This window comes from Haplochromis burtoni, unplaced genomic scaffold (assembly GCF_018398535.1).
Source record: "Haplochromis burtoni strain Fernald_Lab_line unplaced genomic scaffold, NCSU_Asbu1 Contig_12, whole genome shotgun sequence".
Lineage (NCBI taxonomy): Eukaryota > Metazoa > Chordata > Actinopteri > Cichliformes > Cichlidae > Haplochromis > Haplochromis burtoni.
The window spans coordinates 1,251,590-1,275,854 of record NW_024582373.1 but is presented as its reverse complement, the minus strand read 5'-3'; the positions used below and the strand labels follow the sequence as shown (position 1 = coordinate 1,275,854).

At 41.0% G+C, this 24,265-nt stretch overlaps 3 protein-coding genes across 8 annotated transcripts in view; 2 read left to right on the top strand and 1 right to left on the bottom strand.

Moving 5' to 3' along the window:
• LOC102301275 (cadherin-like protein 26) overlaps positions 1–5,720 on the top strand; it is an 8,808-nt gene extending 3,088 nt beyond the window's left edge. The window contains exons 5-21 of one of the 3 annotated variants that reach the window (XM_042214884.1): positions 5–168; positions 528–659; positions 1,831–2,013; positions 2,165–2,481; positions 2,566–2,708; positions 2,779–3,003; positions 3,105–3,326; positions 3,423–3,544; positions 3,625–3,729; positions 3,882–3,968; positions 4,054–4,101; positions 4,180–4,263; positions 4,412–4,615; positions 4,722–4,793; positions 4,874–4,921; positions 5,002–5,088; positions 5,175–5,720. In XM_042214884.1, coding sequence (XP_042070818.1) covers positions 5–168; positions 528–659; positions 1,831–2,013; positions 2,165–2,481; positions 2,566–2,708; positions 2,779–3,003; positions 3,105–3,326; positions 3,423–3,544; positions 3,625–3,729; positions 3,882–3,968; positions 4,054–4,101; positions 4,180–4,263; positions 4,412–4,615; positions 4,722–4,793; positions 4,874–4,921; positions 5,002–5,088; positions 5,175–5,396 — 2,465 coding nt within the window. In that variant the 3' untranslated portion in view covers positions 5,397–5,720. Of the gene's footprint in view, positions 1–4; positions 169–527; positions 660–1,830; positions 2,014–2,164; positions 2,482–2,565; positions 2,709–2,778; positions 3,004–3,104; positions 3,327–3,422; positions 3,545–3,624; positions 3,790–3,848; positions 3,969–4,053; positions 4,102–4,179; positions 4,264–4,411; positions 4,616–4,721; positions 4,794–4,873; positions 4,922–5,001; positions 5,089–5,174 lie in introns of all 3 variants that reach the window. The other 2 variants (XM_042214881.1, XM_042214872.1) reach the window with 2 other exon arrangements.
• Positions 5,721–5,738: 18 nt separating this feature from the next.
• Positions 5,739–8,457, bottom strand: LOC102299833 (protein LSM14 homolog B-B). 2 transcript variants are annotated; one of them, XM_042214912.1, is made up of 8 exons: positions 7,907–8,451; positions 7,619–7,782; positions 7,381–7,510; positions 7,076–7,258; positions 6,892–6,969; positions 6,460–6,597; positions 6,253–6,376; positions 5,739–6,165 (listed from the first exon to the last, which is right to left on the bottom strand). In XM_042214912.1, exons 1-8 carry the CDS (start codon positions 8,028–8,030, stop codon positions 6,009–6,011), a joined length of 1,098 nt encoding a protein of 365 aa, XP_042070846.1. In that variant the 5' UTR covers positions 8,031–8,451; the 3' UTR covers positions 5,739–6,008. The 2 variants fall into 2 exon arrangements, with proteins under 2 accessions (XP_042070846.1, XP_042070851.1); XM_042214917.1 differs by having other exon boundaries at positions 6,047–6,376; positions 6,464–6,597; positions 7,907–8,457.
• Positions 8,458–9,980: 1,523 nt separating this feature from the next.
• Positions 9,981–23,445, top strand: taf4a (TAF4A RNA polymerase II, TATA box binding protein (TBP)-associated factor). 3 transcript variants are annotated; one of them, XM_042214860.1, is made up of 16 exons: positions 9,981–10,610; positions 10,941–11,855; positions 12,130–12,263; positions 12,515–12,634; positions 13,771–13,860; positions 15,463–15,585; positions 15,901–15,990; positions 16,121–16,333; positions 17,265–17,406; positions 17,531–17,633; positions 17,896–18,065; positions 18,869–18,999; positions 19,124–19,249; positions 19,437–19,493; positions 19,585–19,707; positions 22,041–23,445. In XM_042214860.1, exons 2-16 carry the CDS (start codon positions 11,078–11,080, stop codon positions 22,203–22,205), a joined length of 2,565 nt encoding a protein of 854 aa, XP_042070794.1. In that variant the 5' UTR covers positions 9,981–10,610; positions 10,941–11,077; the 3' UTR covers positions 22,206–23,445. The 3 variants fall into 3 exon arrangements, with proteins under 3 accessions (XP_042070794.1, XP_005915403.1, XP_014196593.1); XM_005915341.3 differs by lacking the exon at positions 9,981–10,610 and adding an exon at positions 10,617–10,795; XM_014341107.2 differs by lacking the exon at positions 9,981–10,610 and having other exon boundaries at positions 10,617–11,855.
• Positions 23,446–24,265: the final 820 nt, after the last annotated feature.

The window sequence follows — 24,265 nt, the reverse complement described above, 5'->3', positions numbered from 1 at the left end:
ACAGGCTCCAATCTTTTGAAAGTGCACGCTACTGACATAGACGAGAGTGGAACACTAAACTCAACCTTCCACTATGAAATCAAATCTGTGTCTCCAATTGTTAGAGACACTGAATTCTTCGTTGATGAGTCTGGATACATCTCATTCAAAGGATGTTTAAATCATGAAGTAAGAGACTCTTTTCTTGATATGTCAGGAGTACGAAACATTTTAAAGATGAGTAAGGAGAACGATTTGGCTAGTTCTTTACTTGAGTAAGTAAAACTTACGGAGCTATTTATGCAGATGCGCATGCTCACTTTGAGCAGCAACAGATTCTTTGCAAATATCACAAAGGTTACAAATGTTTCCTTATTATAAAAAAAACCCATTCGTGTAATACAAAAAAACACCCGTAAGCTTTGTGCATAATGGTCTAACTACTGTAGGAGCCACTGTCTAGGATACACTATGATCTGTGTATCCTATGAATACATTGTTATGCTATTAGCCTATTAATGTAAAACTCTCCATTTGCTTTTGTTAAGGTGGCTGAGAAGTTTACATTAACGGTGGAGGCCAAAGACCACGGTGAAGTAGTCAGCCTGTCCAGCTCAACCACTGTTGTAATTCATGTACGGGATGGCAACAACCACCTTCCAGTCATCAGCGGTCAAACGGTAGGCAGTCAGTTGGTGTTGCAAACTCCAAACAGCACCAGTTTCAGGAGTTTCACACCTGTAACCTGATACCTATGTGTAGTGTATACAGAATAGAAAGCAAGACACCTTGGTGGTTCGTCAAACATAAATATAAACTCATATTTATACTGCATTCACAATGAGTTTACGTTTTAAAGGTGCAGTCAGTAATTTTTTATGTTTTATAATAGAAAAAAATGACATTATTCTCATTAATATATAGATTATTGTCTGTTTATGCCAAATTAATACTTTCTCATAAACTCATATTTAATCCATTAAAATGCATAGAAGCAGATTTGCTTATTGTGAAAGCTGTGAAAGCTCACTCAGTTTCCCTCTAATAAACAGTTTGAGTGCATTTTCACATCATATGAGACTTTATTCACTAAGTGTCAGAGTACAAGGCAAGGCAAGGCAAGGCAAGTTTATTTGTATAGCACAATTCAACAACAAGGTGATTCAAAGTGCTTTACAGAGACATTAGAAACAAGAACAAATAAAAAGCATGATTTAAAATTGATTAAAACAAGCAAATAAACTAACTAAATACAAGTTACATTCACTTTAAAGAAAGTTTCACTAACGCTGCTAACAGTAGCTAATGAATGCTAATAGCATCACTTAGCGACAGAAAACACCAGCGTATCTGAACATTTCACCTCAGCATGGCTGTCATTGGACAGAAGAGAGCTTCTCTTCTCACTAACTCATATGGAACTCTTACCCAACATCGACATCTAAGCTAAACTGTGAACTCACAGCCTTCCACAGATATGGAAAAACTCTGGGGTGTATTCAGATCTGCTCCAAAGGGAAGGAGAAAGTTGCTGGACTAAATTTAATGATTATGGACTTGAATTGGGAAGGATAGTAAAACAGAACTTAAGTGACTGCAATCTACTGACATCAAGCAATCACAGTTTTACAGAGTATTACTTTAATAAAATTGTGTAGTTGGCTTGCTCCATACTTTACATAACCACCAAATCATTATTTTATAAAATCATATCTGCTTGTGAATAGACCACACTGACTCCATGATTGCATAAATTATAACAGACACATAAGAAAAAATGTATACTTAAAATTGTGTATTAGCAATGGGAAATTCTTCTACAGGTTTATACACTCTGTATTCAAACCACAGGGCACTGGTAAAGTGAAGGAGCTTGAGACTGGGGTCTCTCCTGTGAGGCTGCATGTGACAGACAAAGACACCCCCCACACCTCTGGATGGAGAGCCAGATACACCATACATGGTGACGAGAGAGAGAACTTCAAGATACTAACAGACTTAGAGACTAATGATGGGATCCTGACAGTAGTTGAAGTAAGTGGTGTTTGACTACATGCTATACATTACAATGACACCCACAGCTTTTTAAAAAATTTATTATCCTCTTATATAATGATGCTGACAATATTTTTTGAATTTCACAATTTTTTTTTACTGATTTTGCAACACTGTTGTATAATTTCAGCCTTTAGACTTTGAGAATGGGGCGCAGAGGGAGCTGTTGATCTCAGTGGAAAACGAGGCGCCGTATTACTCCTGTGAAGTAAAAGAGAGGACGCCCTCAGGCCTCTGGAAAGTTGACACCATTAAAGGCCATGATCCCTCTGGTGCAGCTGAACCTCAGTCTGTAAAAGTCACCGTTGATGTGGAGGATGCCAATGACCCTCCTAATTTCAGCATGACCCTGAAAGAGGTCGCGGTGATGGAGAACGTACCCGCTGGAACCTGGTTTGATAAAGTGACAGCTGTGGATCCTGACTCCAATTATTCCAAAGAGTTTGTGTAAGCGATTTATTTGATTAAACATTTCTGAACGTTGATCTGAAGCTGTTCAGTTCTGTCTAAGTGCACTGAATCTGTCCACAGGTACAAGGTAGGAAATGATCCTGCTGGCTGGGTGACGGTGGATCCCCTCACAGGAATCATCACAATGATAAAGACGCCCGACAGAGAATCTCCACACGTTGTTAACGGCACCTACACCATCTTAGTGTATGCAGTTGACAAAGGTAAACACACACTCTGACTTTTAAAACACAAACTGCTTTTTTTTTACTACATTTCTTGCATCTTGGACAGGTATACCACCAATGACAGGAACAGCTACACTACATATCCATGTGTGGGACCAGAATGACAATGTGCCACAGCTAACAGTGGACAGCCTGGATGTGTGTGTGTCTGATGCCCCCACAACCACCAACATCGAGGCCTTTGACCCAGATGAAGAACCTTATGGAGGGCCTTTCACTTTTGAACTGTTGGGAAATGTTGAAGGAAAATGGAGACTGAATCCTGGTTATGGTAGAAACATCCTTCATGTATTTAGTGACATATTACAGAAAAACAGGCACAAAAGCCAGAACTCCTAAAGTATCCTATCATTTCCTGATCTTTTCTTCAAGGTTACACAGCTGGTCTGGTGAAGGAGCCCGGTGTGTCCTCTGGTCAACACACAATTCATCTAAAGATCTCCGACATGCAGGGAGCATTTAAAGTTTACAACCTCAGTGTGACTGCATGTGGCTGCACTGTGACACCAAACTGTCGAATTCGCCAGAAATCTGAAATAAACATTGGCCCTTATGCTTTATGCATAATAATTTCTTCACTCTTACTACTTCTGTGTAAGAAACACACCGTTTACTTTAGTGTAGGAGAACTGTGATATGTGTGCTAACATCTCTAAGAACCCAGCATAAGTTTTATTTTATCTTTGACAGTTCTGCTGCTGCTGGCTCTCAGCACCTCGTCCAAAAGAGAGTTTTTTACTATGGAGCCTGAAGATTGTTCAGGAGGAATCCTCCTCCAATCAAACACTGAGGCACCAGGAGACAACTGCGAGGTCACTGTTTAGAAACATTTGCATCCATGCCAATGACCCATTTTAAGGCAAATATCATTAAACCATTTCTCTTTCTTTAGATTCCTGTCACTATTATGGAAGAACCAGTTTGTATGGAGCAATATAATCAATCTAATTTCCATATTCCACTGAATGGGATGAGAAATGGGAGATATTCAGCAAGGGTGGGTATGAATGAAGTTCAGACTTTTGGCAGTTTTCGGAGTTTACGCTCACCACCTAGGGTAGGTCATTCTTCCATGGAGCATGTACTTTTGTAAAAGCATCTCAGAATCCTCTACAGATCACCTCCTGCTCTCGTCATCCTTTTGAACAGGATTTTACACAGAGGTCCATCCACCCACGCTTTGGGGATTTCAGAAGAGAAAGCCAATACAGCCAATACAGCTACACTGGGAACCAGGTTGTACACACCCACAGAAGATTGAGGATGTCTTACAAATGGATCTTAAAATAATAACTATATATTTTTGTTCTTTAAATCTCAGTCAAACTGGAATTCTCCAATAACCACTGGCTTTGACAGCAGCCATCAGGTAGAACAGCAGAGATTTGTGTTTGTAATCTTTTACTTTGAAATCAGAGATAAAGAAATGTGAACCTTTTGTGTGCAGTTTGAAGACATGAGCAATATGAACGTCCTCCAAACACAAACCGTGAGCTGTGCTACGGAGTCTAATGACATGCAGGTTCATCAGGTTGGTAGTCTCTTAAGTATGTCACATCTCCTATGCTGCATTATTTTTTAAAAAAATTAATAAAAATGTATGAGCATGTACCATTAAAAAACAAATCACTTCAGGTATATTTGTATTTGCTTTTGACATGTTCTGCTTTTTACAAAAGCTAACCTCTCTGCGGGCGAAAGAAGGGGACTTGCTAGACGATGAGCTTCACATCTATTCAGAGCTAGACTCAGACACCATCCCAGAGCTGGAGGCAATCAGTATTTCTGAAGAGGGCTCATTTCAGGACACACTGGAAGATCTGGGTCCAAAGTTTCACCAACTGGCTTCTATATGCATGACAGCCAAGGACTCACAACCTAAGGTAGGTCATTCTTCCATGGAGCATGCACTTTTGTAAATGCATCCCTCAAAGTGTGAACAGATTCCTCTATAGATCACCTCCTGGTCTTGTCACCCTTTCCCAACAGGAAATCCACTCACCATGTGAGAATTTAAGAAGAGAAAGCCTGTCCTACCAACACAGCTACCCTCAGAACCAGGTTGTACACACCCATAGAAGATCAAGGATGTCTTACAAATGGATCTTAAAATATTAAATGGTTTCTTTTTCAAATTTCAGTCAGACGGGAATTCTCCAATAACCACTGGCTATGACAGCAGCCATCAGGTAGAACACCAGAGATTTGTGTTTGTACTCTTTTACTTTGAAATCTGAGATGAAGAAATGTGTGAACTTTCTTTATGCAGTTTGATGATATGGGCAACATGAACGTCCTCCAATCACAAAACATGAGCTGTGCTACGGAGTCCATTGAACTCATGCCAGTTCATCAGGTTGGTAGTCTTTAGTCCATTATGCTGCATTATTTAAAAATAAAAATAATCACTGCTGGCACATTTGCATGTGCCACCTTTTACAGAAGACAACCTCACTCCCAGAGAAAAAAGGGGACTTTGACAGAGACCTTCACATCGACGCACAGGAGGGGGACTCCGATGCCATCTCAGAGCTGAATAGGATCAGTATTTCTGAAGGTGGTTCATATCAGGACACACTGGAAGATCTGGGCCCAAAGTGCCACAAACTCACTTCTATTTGCAGCCCAACACAACGACAGGACTCAAGATATTACGACATGTAAACATTTCTGCTCCAAGTGTGAGGAAGAACATTCAATTCCTATATTCTATTAGGAGGAGAGACTAAAAAGGGTTTGTGGCGACAACTTCTGCAGGAGAAATGCTACAAGAGAGCCATATTGTTAATCACATATTTATTACTGTGCCACATGCGTCTTCAGTTTTTATATCAAACTGGGGAAAGAAAAAAAAAAAACACAAATCCAAAACAAGCAAAACCAAAACAAACCACAAAAGTACAGTTGTCCATTTTGACAAACCTGGCTTCAGAACCCATTTGGATTACATTTGAACAGCCAAGTATGTGTAACTTTATACAAACACAACCCCCCCCCAAAAAAAAAAAAATAAAAACCAACGACAAATTCCACATCGCATGTTTCAAACTAAGTAACAATATTGCCTTTTTTTTTTAAGTGCACAGTTGCTGGATTAAAAGAAACTGCTCTCCCATTTCATGTAAGGATCCAAAATACAAATTTGCATTTGGGATAAACAAAAAACAAATCAAAAATCTTCACTGAGTGCTGTTGCAGAGGTTTGAACTCAAGGAGGTTCCTCTTAAACAAGTCAAAAACTACAGTATGTACAACAGTTTAACAAAAGGAAATCTTTCACACTCTGCCACTACCAACTTTTGGAAGCGCTCGCTGCTCAGTGGCGTTCAGCCCTCTGCGTCCACGCCCCCTGAATCCTCTGCCTCTCAGGAAGCGGCCAGGAACTCCAAATGTTTCTATGTTCAACTTTTTCTCCTCAGCCCAGGTGGTCCTCCTAAAACGCACAGTTTTTTGTAGGGTGGGAGTAAGTATATTACAGAGCTTCACAAAACAAATATTACAAATAAACTGTTTAGGTCACCTGGGCTTGAGGTCTGATGAGACGTTATCAAAGAAACACTTGGCTTTGTCATAGTACTTATCTCTGAGAGGCTCCTCCTCCTCTTCAGGAGGGCTATCCTGGGTCTCCCAAGACTCCTTATCAACTGCAAAATACATGTGTATATACTCAGCTCAGTTTCTGTCACTTCAAATAAAACTGAATTGATTGGTGATCTTTAAAACATACCAACATTTTGCTTCGTAAGATCTTTAAACTGAGCATTTGCACTTTCAAAATCAAAATCTGACTCAAATGCCAAAGTTGAAGCCTTTGTGTTTTTCACTATTAGTTGGCCTCTGCTTCTGTTCCTGGACCTGCGGCTGCCTGCAAATAAGCATTTAGAGGGGAAGGGGAAATTTAAAAAAAACAAAAACAAAAAAAAAAAACAACAAAAAACCCACCCACACACACCCCCACACACACACCCGTTAAAACTGGTTCTCAAACCAGTTCATCTAGTATGAGACATTTCATTTTGTAATTTAATGCTTCCAGGCAGATGGGCAAAATTTGGTTTTATAAATATAATTGCAGTTAATTTTCATGCGGAAAGAGTCAAGCAAACTTACTGCCATTCAGCAATTAGCAGCTCACAATGCACATTTTAAATGTGGATACCTTGTCTCTGCCTTAGTTTCTGGCTTCCTGTATTTTGGCCTTCAGCTGAGGCAGCACTTGGCTGAGATGGTGCCTGTCCTAAAATGATATATGATAATCTTTCTCTTTATCGTGGTGGACTTAAAAGCAGTGCAATGAAGTCAACTGATGTTAAAGTAAATGTTCACTGTTAAAGTCTGCTTACTGGTGGGTATATTCTCTTTTTGAACCTGGGCACCAGCCTGTCCAGACCGCTGAACTGGACGCACCAGCGGTTTGTTCTGTGGCTGGGTTGTAGTCTTTCCCTTTTTCTGTGCAGCACTGACCAAAGGCATGGTCTGGACAGCCTGTTCAACCATAGGGGCTCTTCTGGCTTGGCCTGAAAGTCCTAGAATTGAGAGAGCACAAAGAAGCCTAGTGGTGCAAGACCATTTTCCATGCTGGAAACCCAGATTTACACAAACATAAATATATAACAAATCCTCTGTTATATTGAGAAGAACTCTGTACCTAGTCCCAGTGCTGCACTGTACTGCTGGTTGAGTAGAGAGCTAGCAGCCAGCTGATTGTAGGTGGGCATCATGTCTCTGTAAGGACTCCAGCGTGGGTGATACATTGCAGAGGAGCTGCCAATTGATGACTGATCCCACAACAATAAAGACAAAAATGAACTTTTGCAAAACTTTCTATCAATTTCAAATAAATCTACAGTGAGGAAACAAAAGTTGAATCTCCTTCACCTACTCACCTGAACAATAGCAGGGTCCCGAGGAAGTCCATGGTGTGGTTTTGGTGGCTCAGAGACAGTAATATCTTTTATGTCACTGCCCCTGAAGATTATGAATTCATAAACTTCATCTTTGGGTGGCACTGGTCTAACTGTGTGCCGGTCTTCAGTGCCGTAAGATTTAACTGGGAAAATATATGTTGAAATGACATAAAGCAAGTCAGCTGTTTTTTAAACCACAGCAAATTTTGTTTAAGACTTAACTGAGAAACACAGCCTCGAGCCACATCCTGTAAAGCATCAACCTACCTTTTGCTAAAGCAACTGTGGACCTGTCTGTGTCCACAGAAGACAAAATGCCCTCATAACGAATCTGTGCCTTGGAAATTAAACTTATTTTACTGCCAATGTAAGGAGTTCCTCCGGCACTCATGCTTGCAGTAAAAATATGCTTTCAGCTCAAACTTCACCTACAGAGTGAGACGCCACACCACACACACCTTAACTAATCCACAGTGTGCATGATGGAAAGCACCTGTGCACTTTATAAGATTGGCAGGGCTGCACCTCTTTGCGGCTGTGTGTAAAACGGGGGTAGTTTCTTTACTCAGTCGGCATACACCGCTAGTTACAAAAGCAAGAGCGTGGAGTTAAACTAAGTAAAACTGGAAGCGGGCTTGCTGGTGTTAAACGCTAAGCCCAAACAGATCTGAGGTGTCCACTAACAAACTCACCAGCAGCTAGTGGTTAAAAATTAGTTTTGCTGTCGTTATGGTATAGGACCGGATCGTTTAACTTCAATAAACATATACATCAGGGGTAGGGGAACTCCAGGCCTCGAGGGCCAGTGTCCTGCAGGTTTTAGATCTCACCCTGGGTCAACAAACCTGAATCAAATGATTAGTTCATTACCAGGCCTCTGGAGAACTTCCAAGACATGCTGATAAGGTAATTTAGCCATTTAAATCAGCTGTGTTGGATCAAGGACACATCTAAAGCCTGCAGGACACTGGCCCTTGAGGCCTGGAGTTCTCAACCCCTGATATACATACAAATATATACCAGCTTACTGGCCACTTTGACAGGTACATCTGTTCAACTAATTTCATGGCTGCACTCTAATGAATTTAGGCATGTAAACATGGTCAAAATGACCTACTGAGGTTTAAGTGGCTTTGAACGTAGCATGGTTGGTGGTGCTGGAGTGTGGCCTGATCTGGGATTTTGCCTCACAACTATCTCCAGGATTTACAGGGAATGGTCTGCAAAGAGAAAATAGCCAGTTGGTGGCAGTCCTCTGAGAAAAAACAAAAAGGAAGAGACCAAAAAACGCCTTGGTGATCCTAGCGGTCAGAGGTGAATGGCCAGACTGCTTTGAGCTGATGGGATGGAAACAGTAACTCAAATAACCACTCATTGCAATTAGAGTATGCAGAAGAGTGCATGCACAACACACCTCAAACCTCGAAGGGGATGGGCTACAGCAGCAGATGACCACAACGGATGCCACTCCTGTAAACTAAGAACAAAAAACTGAGGCTAGAATACATACACTACAAGTGGACAATGAAAAACTGGGAAAAAAAACATTGCATGAGGCTCAGTTTCTGCTGCACCATGAATCCATCTAGCCTTGTAGTTGTTTCTGCTGGTGTACTGGTGTGGGGGATATTTTTTGGCACACTTTGGGTCTCTTAGTACCAGTTGAGCATGTTTTTTTTACAGACTACCTGAATATCATTATTTACTATGTCCATTCCCTTATGATCACATACTGAAGGTATAGTCTTCTAATGGTTCCAGCAGGATAAGAAACTGCTTAAAGCTCAAATAATCTCAAACTAGTTTCTTAAACATTGCAATGGGTTCATTGGTCTCAGATTGCCTCTACAGTCACCAGATCCCAACCCAATACATGACATCTGGGATGTGCTGGAGTGGGAGTTTCACAGTGTGGATGTGCAGTCTGCAAATCTGCAGTGACTTTGTGATGCTACATCAATATGGGCCCAAAGCCTGAAGAATGTTTCCAGCACCATGTTCAATCTGTGCCACAAAGAATTTGGACAACTCTAAAGGTAAAAACAGGGTCGAACCCAGAACAAGCAAGGTGTTCCTAATAATGGTGATTGTATATGACATGTAATTTATCAAACTGAAAAATATATAAATAAAACTATAACATTACTCCAGCTGCTTACAAATAATTAAAGATATTTTTTTTTTCTTTTGGAGGTCAGAACAAAATTTAAAATAAAACATTTAGACTGTATTAAAATATTATTAAAAGGAAAAATATTATTTTTTATAAATTATTCTCCCTTTTAAATTTTGGAGCAACTTAAATCCTTAAAAACAACAACAAAACAAACAAAAAAACCCACGAAACTTGGAAATAATTATCTTGTTTGAGCCATTGTGAGTTTGCTGCCAAAGTTGCTGAATAATTTTTGGAAAGGAAAACGGCTGCACGTCTGGATCTTTATTTCAACACAAAAATGAAAGCAAAACAAACTTTGCTCTTTCGCTGGCATTCATAGCAGTCGGTACGCTTAAAAAAAACAAAAAAAAAGAAGTTCTAAATCCCATGACTGGCTGACTGCACTGTACATTTCCTCTCTAAAGCAGGGTGGGGCGCCCTCAAACGCCTCATCACAACAGCAACTTCACTCGGCTATAACACTGCAGCCATCTTGCACAGCGCACCGAGCGCGAATAACCTGTTAAATTCGGTTTGTTAGCTTGTCGCAAACCCAATTATTCTTCTACCAAACGACACATATTGAAATTCTTCAGCCGAATAGTTATCGTGTTAGTGTAAACACGTCGCTGACAGTGTAACATTTGACGAAAACAGATTATCTCCGATACGATGTTGTTCCGTCTCGCGCAGCCCCTGGAATGACAGCTGAAGCCATTGGTACCGCCTTTTACACGTGGAGCAGCCAATCACAGCTCTCAGAAGTCCCTACTCGGAGACTTTTAGCTGTTGTGCGCAAGCGCACGTCAGTCGGTAAGTACCTCACTTTTCACAAGCTCGCAAGAGTGTGAAGATGGCGGTTGGCTCTGGCCCGCTGGAAGAGCTCTTGTTACTCACAGGGGTGAATAAAGCGGTAGTTTGTCATCCTGCACGTTCTGTAGACTCACAACTGTCGTTCTTGTGTCACAACAACCACTGGGTTAGGGACGAGGCTGCCGGTAATTACATGGCTATAGTTCCGGGACAAGGGGGTAGCTCGAGCTAATGCCCAGCTGGGACTTGGTCAAGACGATTGCTAAAGCAGGTACGCTGTAAACTACTAATGTTGTTTTTCTCTTTGTCTCTCCTACTGTAAACGGAAAGCGATCGCCGGAGCTGACAGAGAAAAGCAGCAACTGTGACATAGTCTTGCCCCATTGCATTCAAGATTGTTTGTGCGCCTTGTTAAACAAGTTGAAGTGCGGGGGGTCTCTACATAACGAGCTCCCCATGGTTCAGCTATGGACGCATCGACGGCCAGCACGGACTCCAACACGGGATACGACCCTGGCAAAACACCTGTCGTTAGTAGCGGCGTAACTTTTCTCCCTAATCATCAGGGGAAAGTGGGCTCATACTCGGCGCAGACTTTCAATGGGAGCCAAACTATGAACTCTCACAATTCAGGAAACGCTGCCACTCTCAGGGGGACGATAGTGACAAGTGGCACTGGTAGCAGCAGCAGCGCCGCGATATCTGTCACAGCTGTCAACAGTGGACCAGTGTTGTCAAAAGGGCTGGCCGGTGTCACAATGCCCCCCTCTTCAAACAGTGTAATTCAGACCCCGCTCATGAACTCTCAGAGCGTCGTGGCTTCAGCTCAGCCTGTGAGCCAAGCAACGGGACCCACTGTGACACTCGTCAGGACGCCTATGCAAACCGTTGGGTCGGGTGCAGTTTTGAATGGAAACAATAGCGCGAGCCCTTCTGTGGCGGCCAGTGCATCGAGTCAGACAGGTATCGGCATGCAAACTCCGCTTGTAAACAACGGCCAGCCTTCCAGTTCTGTGGCCATCAGCGCGGGGACGCACATCATCAAGGCAGAGCCACCCACAACAATAACAGAGTCGGCACCGCAGCCTACTGTCACTCCCGGCGCCGTCACCGTTCCTCGGACTTCTGCGGCGGCAGCTGCCGCTACTGGCGGAATCCGAGCTCTGGCACCTCAGATGCTGGCCCCAAGGCTACCCCAGGCTACACCGGGACAACCGAGTATCCATAACATCCAGCTCCCACCGGGTGAGTGGAGTTAGTTGAGAAGGCATTTGTTTCACACTTAACTGAGTCACCATGTTTTAGTTCCTTTTTTGTCTTTCTGAACGATTGCAAAAATGTTATCCCAGGACAGTATATATAGTACTTGCGTGCCCTCAGACTTACTACGAGAAGCACACTGAAGTCTTTAAGTCACACTAATTTGCTCATTTGTTATTTGCTGGTTACTGTTATTATGTTGATGTTTATAGTATGTTATTTTCTGTTTTCTTTTTTCTCTTTTTTTGACGGGTGTCAGGAATGGTGCTTGTACGGAGTGAGAGTGGACAGCTGCTGATGATTCCTCAGCAGGCTTTGGCCCAGATGCAAGCCCAGGCGCAGGGAGACCTGGCACCTCGGGCCACTACACCAACGAATGTGCCTCCAGGCCAGGTAAGAACATCATTTTCACAACAATTATCTTTCACTTCATATTAGTGACTCAGGCCACGTTCAGCCTGCACACAGTTGATGAAAACACCTGTTGAGCAGACTATTGGATTGCATAACTTGCAGTACATGGGGAGCAGCATTGTGGATCTTATTATTGGTCTTAAGCCTTGTAAAGCTGCAAGATTCATGCATTTTAACTTTTTATAGACTTGGATGTTGCTCGTCAACTTTTGCTTTTTGCCACTTCTTAGGCTCCTGGAAACACTGTCATCAGCAGACAAGTGACTCCCAGCACCATCATCCGACCAGGCGGTCCAGCTCCTGCATCACTGACTGCAACCACTACTCTTCACAGACCACCTATCCTTCAGGTCGGTTGGCAGCGAAACATATTTGATTTCTGATGTGACTGCTTTGCAGTATTTTCTTTGTAATAGCATGTGAGCTAGAGACACGAAATAATATTCAGAGCATGATATTTTCAGGCACATAGGCCATACAATGGAAACCTACTTAAGTTACAGTGTTTTGAGAATCGTCTGTTTGTTGTGTATAGGGAATGCTTTTAAACCCCCCAATTGCTTTTTAATTAGAAGTTATTGTGTTTATACAAAATGCGAACAATTTATATGTTATGGATTTTACTTTTAGATGTCTATATGCAAGATTTAGTTTACTTAATTGCTACTTTATGCCAGAATGACTGCTGTTAAGTCAATATTATATTGGGTGTAAAAGCAGTTAGAAAGCACAATTCTAGTAGTTTGGCTTAATGTTTACTTTCATGGACTGTTATACAAATGCTACTGCAGGACTGTTTTTCAGTGATCACGTTGAGCTTTAATAGAGAAAAGAGAGGGAAAAATATCAAGTCATTTCTCTTAAGTGCATTTGAGTCAGAGTGTGAAGTCTTTTTTTCTTATTTTAATGATTACAGCTGTTTCACTGACAAACACGAATCTACAAATGTGACATTCGCTTATTACTCACTTTATTAAGTTTAAGAGAAATGACTTCTGTACTAGGATTACTGTCATTTTACCTTCAGCTTTGTCGTTTCGCTTCCATCTATGTGGGATGATGTACAGTGAGGTTGCTCACCAGTTATAACCAGTTATCACACTGAGTTAGTCATGCATGGCATTGGGAAATCTGGCACTTGTGGACCTTGTTCGACCTGGGAAGTTATGTGTTAACACACGCAGAAATATCTCTGCAAATTATAAACTAGTAATGAACGACAAAAAAAGAACAATGGTTATTGGTGTCCAGACTTTCAGTAATATTATAGTGAAGCAGCAAACTGAAATTATTCTTTTAAGGAAGAGCGCCCAGCTGAGACGCTGCAAGAGAAGTGCACCTGTTTTCTTATATAAACCTGAAGATTGAATGATGTACTTGAGCAACTGTGAAATGGCTTTAAATCTCATACTGTTCTCTAATGATGCAAATAGCTGTCTTTGAAACAGTTCAGCAATCCAAATGACATAACCTTATCCTTTTTCAGAGCTCAGTTGGGGCAGCAGTACCCGGAATGACCTCTAGGACAGTGAGCCAAACAGCTGGGACCACAGTTACCTCAGTAGCATTCAGTAAAGTGAGTTGTGTCAATTGCAATAGATCAAATGGAGTTGGATGACTGTGCTTTGCTGTGTATTGTAGAGTTTATAATACTTCATGTGATGCATTTACTCTATTAGACATATAATTACTGAAAAGGTCTTGAGTCATCCCTCATTTCTTTATCTTTTGCTTACAAGGCGCCAGATTTTCTTGTCATTTTTCAAGTGGTCTTCAGCAATAGTTCTTGAGGCTTTCTGAGGGTCTTTCAAAGTTTTTCTTTGGACACTGTCGGCTTTTCACTCATCCCAGTCCTTGGACTTAATCATTTTAAGAGGGAAACGTTTTCTTCTTCTTTTTTAAGCCACTTAACACTGATTTATAAACCATTCAAGGATTTTTAAAAAGCACCTAACTCAATGGATGAACCAGTGTTTTGTCTATACATAACACACAACCTGACAAAGAACTGATTTTAAATTGTATATTTGGGCATTTTTTTACTAGCAGCCTGCCACTGAATCACATCATTTCTTCCCAGTTCTTTTAGTTGACTCTAACAAAAATGTCAAAGATCAGAAAAGTTTGACAGGCATAAAATAGTACTTTAACAGCAACAAGGTGATTCCCAGAACGGTAGCTTACAGCTTACCTGAACTTAAAAACCAGACATACTGTGCAGTGTGTCCTAAAAAAAACGTCTGGAAACTGGACAAGTGGAGGACAAAAGAGTGGCAGCACTAAGCCATGTTCTCAACTTTGTGGGAACGGTTCCAAAATGACTGTGCATCAGTGTACAAAGCAAGGTCCATAAAGACATGGATGAGTGAGTTTGGTGTGGACAAACTTGACTGCCCTGCACAGAGTCCTGACCTCAACCTAACAGAACACCTTTGGGATGAATTAGAACAGAGACTGTGAGCCAGGACTTCTTGTCCAACATTAATGACCTCACAAATCCACTTTTGGAAAAAAGTCAAAAATGTCCATAATTCTCCTAAACTTTGTGGAAAGTCTTCTCTGAAGAGTTAAAGCTGCTATAGCTGCATATTAAACTCTATAGATTAGGAATGGGATGTCATTCTGGTTCATATGCATGTGAAGACCTTTGGCAATTTAGTGTATGTCAAATTTGTGAGGTTTTATGGAGTCATGAATCAAAATTTTAGGTTTAATTTGTCATCAATATATACTCAGCGTGATAATAATCCCAGAGCGTACCTGGATAGAGGAACACTTGAAACCATCAGTCATGGCCTCACCAGAGCTTGGAGGTTTACATTATTAAAGCAGTGTGGGATCATCTCTACAGAACAGAACAAAAAGCCAACATTCAAAGAAGCGGAGAACTATTCCTGAAGACTACTTAAGAGTTGACAAGAAAGCTTACCTTAGAGCTCAGGCTGTGTTGAAGAATAAAAGGCGGTCATTCCAAATATTGAATTTCCACATTTTAATAAATCACAGCACACATTTTCCTGGCAAAATGTAAAGAAATGAGGACTAAAGAAAAGACGACTTGCACATTATTGTAGTGTATTTATTTATTTATTTATTTTAAAGTTACTGTGGTGTATAACAGAATGTTGTTTTTTTAAATTGGGTTTGATTGGGTTTTTCTGTGTTTCCTTTTTGGCAGGAGACAATTGAGAATGTGAAAAAATGCAAGAACTTCCTCTCCACACTGATCAAGCTGGCATCCAGTGGAAAGCAATCCACAGAAACTGCAGCCACTGTTAGGGAGCTGGTCAAGGATCTGCTAGTGAGTAAACCTGAGGCTCTCTCCACACTGATATCATTACAAAATGTATAATAAGCTTTTTAAATGGAGAGAAACACCCACTAGTATGAGATTCATTTTCAAAGAGAAGCAGGCAGCCAGGAGGGGATAGGATGGGTTTGATGTGGGTTCATTCCTTACCACCTATGTATACAACTCAAAAAGGAGAAAGAGAGACCTTTTGGAAGTGATTCTGAATGTAGTTTTTGTGTAAAAACTCCTGGATTGTGTTTTAGATTGGACGCACAGACGGTACAGTCACCCACATTCAGCTGTCATTGTGTTATGTTTTATTAGGAGGGCAAACTGGAAGCTGAAGAGTTCACCAGCAGATTGTACAAAGAGCTCAACTCCTCACCCCAACCTTATCTTGTGCCTTTCCTCAAGGTAAGTATAATTATTGCATCTTTTTACAGTGACCATTAAAATGCGAGGCTTTGTGTGTGCATTTCCTTTAAGTTTGTACATAAGGGTATTGTAAGGGTAATATTTTGTCCAACTGTCTTCATTTTTTTAGAGAAGCCTCCCAGCTTTGAGGCAGCTCACCCCAGACTCAGCAGCTTTCATCCAGCAGAGTCAGCTCGCCCAGCCAGCCTCAGGTTCAGTCTCCTCCACCTCTACCACTCCTACTACAGTGGTCCTCGGTAGCCCAGCCCCTCGCCTTCCTACACCAGTCAGTAGGCCCCTGCTCCAGCCAGGCATTAACAAACCAGGACAAATGCCCTCACTGGTAAGTAAAATTCATTTAGATGTTGACTCAGGTAGCTCTTGTTCCAGTTAGATGTTACAAGATGTTTTATTGACGTTACACCTCACTGAATAAATGCTGCGTTCTTTCTGTAGAGCATTGAAACTGAAACCTCTACACACAGAAATGATGTTTTCTTGACTTCTGAATTCTTGCTTATTCTGCTCTAAAAAGTCTTTGAAGTAATATTGATACTTATTAGATGAGGTGCTAATTAGCAGACGATCTTAAAATCTGGCATTCCACCTATTTAAATGGGGAGAAGACCTCATTTAGCTGTTTAGTCTCACTGTGTTCACCAAAAGAAAAGAGTTGTTTAAGGAATAAAGGACCAAAGCATTGCCAAGCATGGTGAAGATAAAGGCTAAAAAAGTCTCCAAGCATCTGATCACTGCTGACTTGCACACATCATATTTAATGGCTATTTGGTTATTGATGTTGTAGTGCACCAATGAATGAACTGGGCAGAAAGGTGGGAGAAGCCACCCAGTAAATCTGAGAGAATTCTGCATAGTTTACTCAGACTAGCAGCAGAGTAATGTAGAAGTCTCATCTAGAACGGTTTCAGAAATTCTACACTACAAAATATTCAATATGTCTGTGAAGGTTCTCAGTCATCCAGGTCATGGTAATCTAAGAAGCTTGGAAAGAAAAGCGACTGGACTTCTTTAAGACATTTCTTGAAGACGTTTTTCCTCTCATGAAACTAAAGAAACTTCTCAGATGAGAGGTTAAACGTCTTCAAGAAATGTCTTAAAAAAGTCCAGTCAGCCACCACTGCTACATTAGGCTTTATCTAACAGATATGTGAAGTAAAAATGAGATGGCAAGAAGTTCTGAAGGAGTTTCACTATTTACTTAATAACAATAATACAGCGTACAATATAATACTTTTCAACTTTTACCCTTTCAGGTTCTCCAGCCTCAGCAGCAAAGAGCACTTCTGAGACCTCAGGTAACCTTACCGACAACCCCCGTGATGACTCTCAGGAATCAGGCCCCTAGTCACATCGTGCTGGGACAGCAGCAGGTCCACCTTAAGGAGCTACAACCAGGTGAGGATGTCAGTCTAACAACACTTCTGAATGTGTGTGTTTGTGCATGTGCACCTTTTATTGGGTGATTCGCAGTATTTGTTTTTTGCGAGTCAATGTACTTAATCTGTTTTGTCCCTGCTAGTTCCCCTGAGGCCAGAGGGGCCGCCTGGTTCTAAACAAGTCCTTGTTGCAGCCTTGACCCCAGCTCAAAAAAACAAGCTCAAAGAGGCGGGTGGTACTTTCAAGTAAGTGACATTTAAATGAGTCCTTCTAGTTTTGTTTGTTATCAACAAAAGGTTTACATGAAAGATGAAAACCAGCAACTATAGTTAAGTAATAATTAAAGGCTTAAGTAAATGTCAATGCATCTTTTCATTGCTTCAAAAACTCTAGCTGGCTCTAAACGGGATTAAAAATTGAATTGATAGTTTTGAAGTCTTAGTATTGTGCGCCATATTTCATGAATGAATTTCATGATGAATGCTTTTACTTGATGTCTATTGACAGAGATGATGATGACATCAATGACGTAGCCTCCATGGCCGGAGTGAACCTGTCAGAAGAGAGCGCCAATATCCTCGCCACCAATTCCATTACAGTGGGAGCGGTGACGCATTCCTGTAAGGACGAAGCGTTTCTCTCCTGTGCCGTACTGCAGAGGAAAATGCTTGAGATCGGTGAGACACTACAGGTTTCTCAAGTGATGCTGACATTCTTTGAGCTGTCCACCACATTGGATGTAATACAAGTGCCATTTGCAAACGAAAAATGTGCATTCCCTGAGGGGTTTGCAAGTATTTCCTGGAAGGTTGACAATGGTCACAAGCAGGGTGCTGCACTAAAATCTTTCTTATGATAAGCTACTAGAACGCCAAAAATGCCTGAAGTTTGCCGACTTGTCTGCAAATACTTTCTAAGTACTAGTCAAGCAGACTAGACAATGTTCTCCTTCAAAGTAAAAGGTTTGCCTTTGTGTTGGAGCCAACATTTCCAGTTACTTTCCACAGTTATACTGTAGCTCGGAAAGTAGCTGGAAAGTGTTGCGTGGAAGTCTGCTAGTGACCAAAGTAACTGCAAGGTTTTTGCCATCTTGTGAGGTAAATGGTGAATGGTCCGGTTCTTATATAGAGCTTTTCTATTCTACCAGAACGCTCAAAGCGCTTTCTGTTGAGCGAATCATTGTCAGGAGTCATTGAATGGTCTCTAGGGGCTTTAGCACTAGATTTCCCAGGTACAATCAACCTCGAGCAACAACTTTCATCCCGTCTTTTTCCCTCACGATGGATGGCTACCAGATGGTCACCCACCACTGTGGGTGTTACTGCGGCCTTATTCACTTTATCCTACACTGTAACTATCAACGTCCAAAATGGAAGACAAGATAAAGTCACGTGGTTTAGCACTCAGATGCCTGCAAAATCCAATACGACGTTTGTTGTTTTATGAGCCTCATAACACTGTTGTGGTTTTTCTGCTCCAGGTAGGAGGTATGGTGTAACAGAACTCGGTCCTGAGGTGGTGAACTACGTCTCGCACGCTGCTCAACAGCATCTTCAGAACCTACTTGAAAAAGTCTCCCAAGTAGCCCAGCAGAAAAACATCACTTTCAAGGTTTGTAGCCGCAAAATGTTTTTCCATTTGGTTTTAATGTCCAAATGATAGGTATGTCTTGCAGTAAATGAGTTGGAACACAGCCTATTTAATATAAAATCTTAACACCTCTTTCACTTGGCAGGAGGATAACAACCATGAGCAGAGCAGCGATGTTCGTACTCAGCTGAAATTCTTCGAGCAGTTGGACCAGTTAGAGAAACAACGAAAAGAGGAGCAGGAGAGAGAGATCCTCCTGAAGGCAGCTAAGGTACAGATATCAGTATATTTTGTCTACAGGCTTACATTGATGTTGAATGGATCTCAGTGCTTGCACCACGTGGTCTTAGGTGTTTTTTTGTTGTTGTTGTTGTTTTTCCTTGCGTGCAATGTGTTCTTAGTTAGTTTTTTGTTTTTTTCTTTGTTTAATTTGTTGCATCTTTCTTGTGTTTCTCCAGTCTCGAGCTCGGCAAGAGGATCCAGAACAGCTGCGTCTCAAGCAGAAGGCAAAAGAGGTACAATAAAAAGACGACTGTCCACAAAGTTTGTTTCCCTATATTTATGTAGTGTATGATGAATTTACGTGTGTGTGTTTGTGTTGTATAGATGCAACAGCAGGAGTTGGCTCAAATGAGGCAAAGGGAGGCCAACCTGACAGCTCTGGCAGCCATTGGCCCCAGGAAGAAGAAGAGGAATCTGGAATCACCGTCCTCTTCTGCTTCAGCCGAGGTGACATAAAACAAGAAAATCTCTTTTGTCTTTTTCATTTGCACAGATTTAGCAAGGTGTTGAAAACATTTCTCAAAGGTTTTGGGCCATAATGACAGGATAGCATCACATAGTTAGTGCAGGTTTGTGAGCACATCCGGGATGTGAAGTTCACGTTCAATCACATGTACAGTTCAACTGTATCTTCCCGTTCAACCTGACAACATGCCCGGTGTGGGGGGAAAGAGACCAGTGTCTGTGTGCAGAAGTCCAGACGTGTGTGCGTTCATCTGTGCACATGCGTTGGTTATATCTGGGGGTGCAAGATCAAACTGTGGCTTTGTAGATTTAATTTATTATCAATCTCAGAATAATGATATTAAAAATGACATTAATTTATTGCATGAGTTGGGAAATTAGATCATTGATTGATTAGAGAGCCATCGCCAGTCACGACCCTAGTATACAGTGATTGTAAAGGGGAGGACGTGGTGTTTAAATGATGGTCAGTTGGGGCCCTAAGTGTTCCAAGAAAATATCCCCACTCCATTTCACCACCAGCAGTCTGAATTGTTGCTAGAAAGCTGGATGGATCCATGCTTTCCTGTTGTTCGTACCAAATTCCAACCCTACTATTTGAATGATATCTTTTCAATTTTTTGTTGTCCAGTTTTGGTGAGGCTGGGTGAACTGTAGCCTCAGTTTCCTGTTCTTAACTAACAGGCGTGGCACCCGTGTGCTCTTCCGCTGCTGCAGCCCATCTAGATCGAGGTTCAGTATATTGTGCTTTCAGAGATGATTGTCTACATACCTTGATTGTAACTTGTACTTATTTAAGTTACTGTTGCCTTCCTATAAGCTCTAAGCAGTGTGGCTATTCTTCTCTGGCAGCAACAATTTTTGTCCAGAGGACTGCCTGGTAGAAGCCCCAGAGATGGTTGTTTTGGAAAATTCCAGAAGATCAGTTTCTGAAATCCTCAGAGCAGCAGCCTGTCTGTCAGAGTTCAAAGTCAATTCAGTCGCATTTCATCCCCACTCTGATTCTCAGTTTGAATCTGAGCAGGTCATTTTGACCACGTCCACTTTCCTAACGCACTGCGTTACTGCCACATGATTGGCTGACTTAATAGTTGTGTTAGCAAGTAGTTGAACAGGTGTACTTAATGAAGTGGCCAGTGGGCAGACTTGTAAATGTGATGAATAGTTATAAATTAAACTATGTGTGTATAAATGTGTGCATAAATGTATTAATGTGTGTATAAATACCTGTCAGAAAGTTGTCGTGGATGTTTATCTGACAGCCTCCTTAATAACAGACCGTGTCATCTTGAGTTTATGTAGAACTTTGGTTTACTTCCTTGTGGAGGGCAGTATTTGCTACGGTGCTTGAACAAAAAGAGAACAGAGGACCGCACGACTCAATGGCACAGACGTTATGTAGAAAGGTTGGATATGTCATAGCTGGTGCCAGATGGATAGCGTATTACCTTGTGTTCAAATTCCACTGGGAGCATTAAGAAGATTTGCTTCTCCTGATTTTTTTTCTTCTGCATAATATATTTGTCATAAAGAAATGGCTAACATTGGCAATAACTGTCCATTTTTCTCCCCGTAGATCGCTAGAGCCAGACAAAGTTAATTTGGTGACAGGCTGTCACTGAGAGTCCACTCTAGCCTGACAAAAACCTGCTAGCAGTTATCTGAGCACTGCTGAGAAAGTAACAGAATAAGACCTGTCATTAAATCAGCCAGAGCATTACACTCATGCACAATGTCAACTGATAGATCACATGTAAACAGGTCACTAGATGAATTCATTTAAGACAATGGAACAGCCACTGTTGTTTCTCACACTGTGACTAGTAATGCTGGAGTTGCTCTTATGCTTCCTGCACACAGGGTTTTTCTCTAAAACCTTCCAGCCTGATCTAATCGAGGGAAAAAGTTCTAAAATTTTAACTAAGCGGCAACATCTCAGTCCTTGAGAAAGTGGTTTATCCTATCATCATTTCTTTACTTTTTTTGTCTGTTTACTTTGATCTCTCTTATATTGTCAGTGCCTTACAGTACACGATTACACCTTTTTTTTTTTTCTTTTCAGTCAAAAAGTAAAAAAATAAAATTAAAAAAAGTCTATTTCTTCTGGTTAATTTCAGAATCTTGCAATAAACTTCTCTCCTTTGTTTAATCTGCTTATATTATATTGGTTAACATTATTATTTAACTGAGAAAAGCTTAAAAAATATCCAGATAAATGTGAACACGTGCAAACCCATTCAGTCATTAACCTCTGCTGCCGCCAGTAACAGATGTCACACGCTCCCTTTCTTATGCCCCTCTCCCTTATCTTGCAGGGATCGGGAACAGGTCCCTCTCTGTCTGGTGGGCCTGCTTCATCAGGCTCCAGACCCACACGGCAGCGCATCACGCGCGTCAATCTCAGGGACCTGCTCTTCTGTTTGGAGAATGAGAGATTTACCAGTCGCTCCCATTTCCTCTACAAGGGCTTTCTCAAATAGGCTTGATGTCAAAGAGGAGAGGTGAGGAGGAGGAGGGGGCGGGCAGGAGACAATGAAGTGTATGGAGAGACCAACAGCTCCCACCACAGAGAGGGAGCATAAGAGACTCTTGTATGTGAAGAGGAGGAGAAAAGGCGACCTGGCACATTATAAGGTTATCAGATACACCTGATTACCTGAAATACAATAGTAGCCATATTGGATGGCCTCTCTACCTCCCTCCTCATATAATGCCTATTTCCTTTCATAGCAGTCACTGACCGAGACCCTTTTTATTTAATCTTTTGTCATGATGGTGCAAAAAAAAGAATATGTTTTAAGAAGAAGTTTTTTTTGTATGAGTAAATGAAATATTGTACAATTATGCACTGTAACATAGTACAGTTTATTTTCTAAACGTTTGTATGCATATTAGGCTTGAAAGCAATGAAATCATTTGTTTTATTAGACCCACCAAGAAATTTTATTGATGATTGATTTTTATGTGTTGGTTTCTGCAGAATTAGTTTGAACTCCAAACTGTGTAACCTACTGAGTTGCCTTCCTATGTATAAGCCATACAGCCATCCCTAAGCAATCAAGCCCCGGTGTTACTAATGAAGCCGTAGCTCACTCAATATCTGTCAACTTTACTTGATTTTTTTTCCCTCCACTGTATTTATTTACTAAACTCATGGTTAAATTAATGTCTAGTTATTTATTTAATTTCATGTCACACCTCATTTGCTTCATGTAGCTTAAATTCCAAACAAAATGTGCATTTAGGACATGTTAAAAATTAGTGTATAGCTTTCAGTGTGTGAAGGCCAGGGGTGCTCTTTGTTTTCTTTTTCTTGTTTTGAATCTGCAAATATTACTTTTAAAATTAGTTCTATATGTATTGATTTCTAAAACGTAGATTTCTGAAGGCTTTTAACCTGTATTGCTATACCAAACATACATCTACCTGAAACTCTATTTTTGTAGTTGCCCACCAACGCATTTTTACTCTTCTAATGGTGACTGACAGTGTTCTACAATCATTTCTTTACCTGCTTTTATTTTTGGTGTGCTACTGGACAGCCCCTTAGGATTTTGGTATCAATGACTTCAAAAACTGGAGTTTCTTCCTGTATATTTGTAAATGGTACACCTAGTTTTACACATGGTTTTGTATAGAATTGAGAATTTATGCATACAGCAGTAAGAAAATCACATTTTCTCTATTAAAAAGTTTGAATAAATAATGATTTTACAGTAATTGATGTGGTTGCGTCTTTAAAGTGATTTCTGAGAGTCATAAATCATAAATTTCTTATGTACTTTTTTTGTAGGGCACTAGGGGGCAGCATTGCATTATTGGAACTGGCTATACACTGGGTTTGGTAGTGATATTTCTGAGCTAAATGCCTTTAATTCCTTCTTACTCTACCTGTTCACAGATAATTCTACTTAATCCTCTAACATCTGTAAAGCCACATGTACCACACTCTGCGTGTCCCCACGGGGCTATACAACCATCTATTAAGCAAAACTCCCAGGAGCAAAACACTCAGCTCTTAACCCAAAAATGAAATCATGCACGCAGTCTGCTACCAGTCTGTCCGCTTCTTTGTGGAGCTGTCTTGTTCGAGTCCGTCTCCATTATCAGCCCACACAGTGCACTGGCAACAGCTGCCACATCAGCTGCTACATTCACTATAAACCATAGGCTGGAAGTAATTAGGCCATTCTGCCACTGGGACAGTAGCCTGATGTTACATTGATTAGGAGCAGCTTTCGTATCTGTGCCGACCAAACGGGAACAATAATATTTGGATCCATCAGTGGTTATGAACCATAGTTTCATTTTTTTTCTAATGAAAGTTGATCTGGAAGCCACTAGATGGCAATAGCTCATTTCTTCTCATTGCTAGGCTGTGTTCCTCTTAATACTTAAAATCCTGGTTACATTTGGGTGAGTTTAGAGTTCATGTGTTCATATGTTTACACCCGCAATACAGACCTCCAGTTAAGACTGCCGTTCACTTGGTGTTTTGCATAACATTTGGCATCAGAAGGAGATGCAGTCTGCTGTTAAT

Coding starts and splice junctions, on each gene's coding strand:
- LOC102299833 (XM_042214912.1), bottom strand. CDS start 8,030: ATGAGTGCCGGAGGAACTCCTTACATTGGCAGTAAAATAAGTTTAATT. Junction 6,970..7,075: donor AAAAGAGAATATACCCACCA/GTAAGCAGACTT, acceptor ATATCATTTTAG/GACAGGCACCATCTCAGCCA. Junction 6,598..6,891: donor GAAACTAAGGCAGAGACAAG/GTATCCACATTT, acceptor GCTTATTTGCAG/GCAGCCGCAGGTCCAGGAAC.
- taf4a (XM_042214860.1), top strand. CDS start 11,078: ATGGACGCATCGACGGCCAGCACGGACTCCAACACGGGATACGACCCT. Junction 17,407..17,530: donor CCTTAAGGAGCTACAACCAG/GTGAGGATGTCA, acceptor TGTCCCTGCTAG/TTCCCCTGAGGCCAGAGGGG. Junction 19,494..19,584: donor TCAAGCAGAAGGCAAAAGAG/GTACAATAAAAA, acceptor TGTGTTGTATAG/ATGCAACAGCAGGAGTTGGC.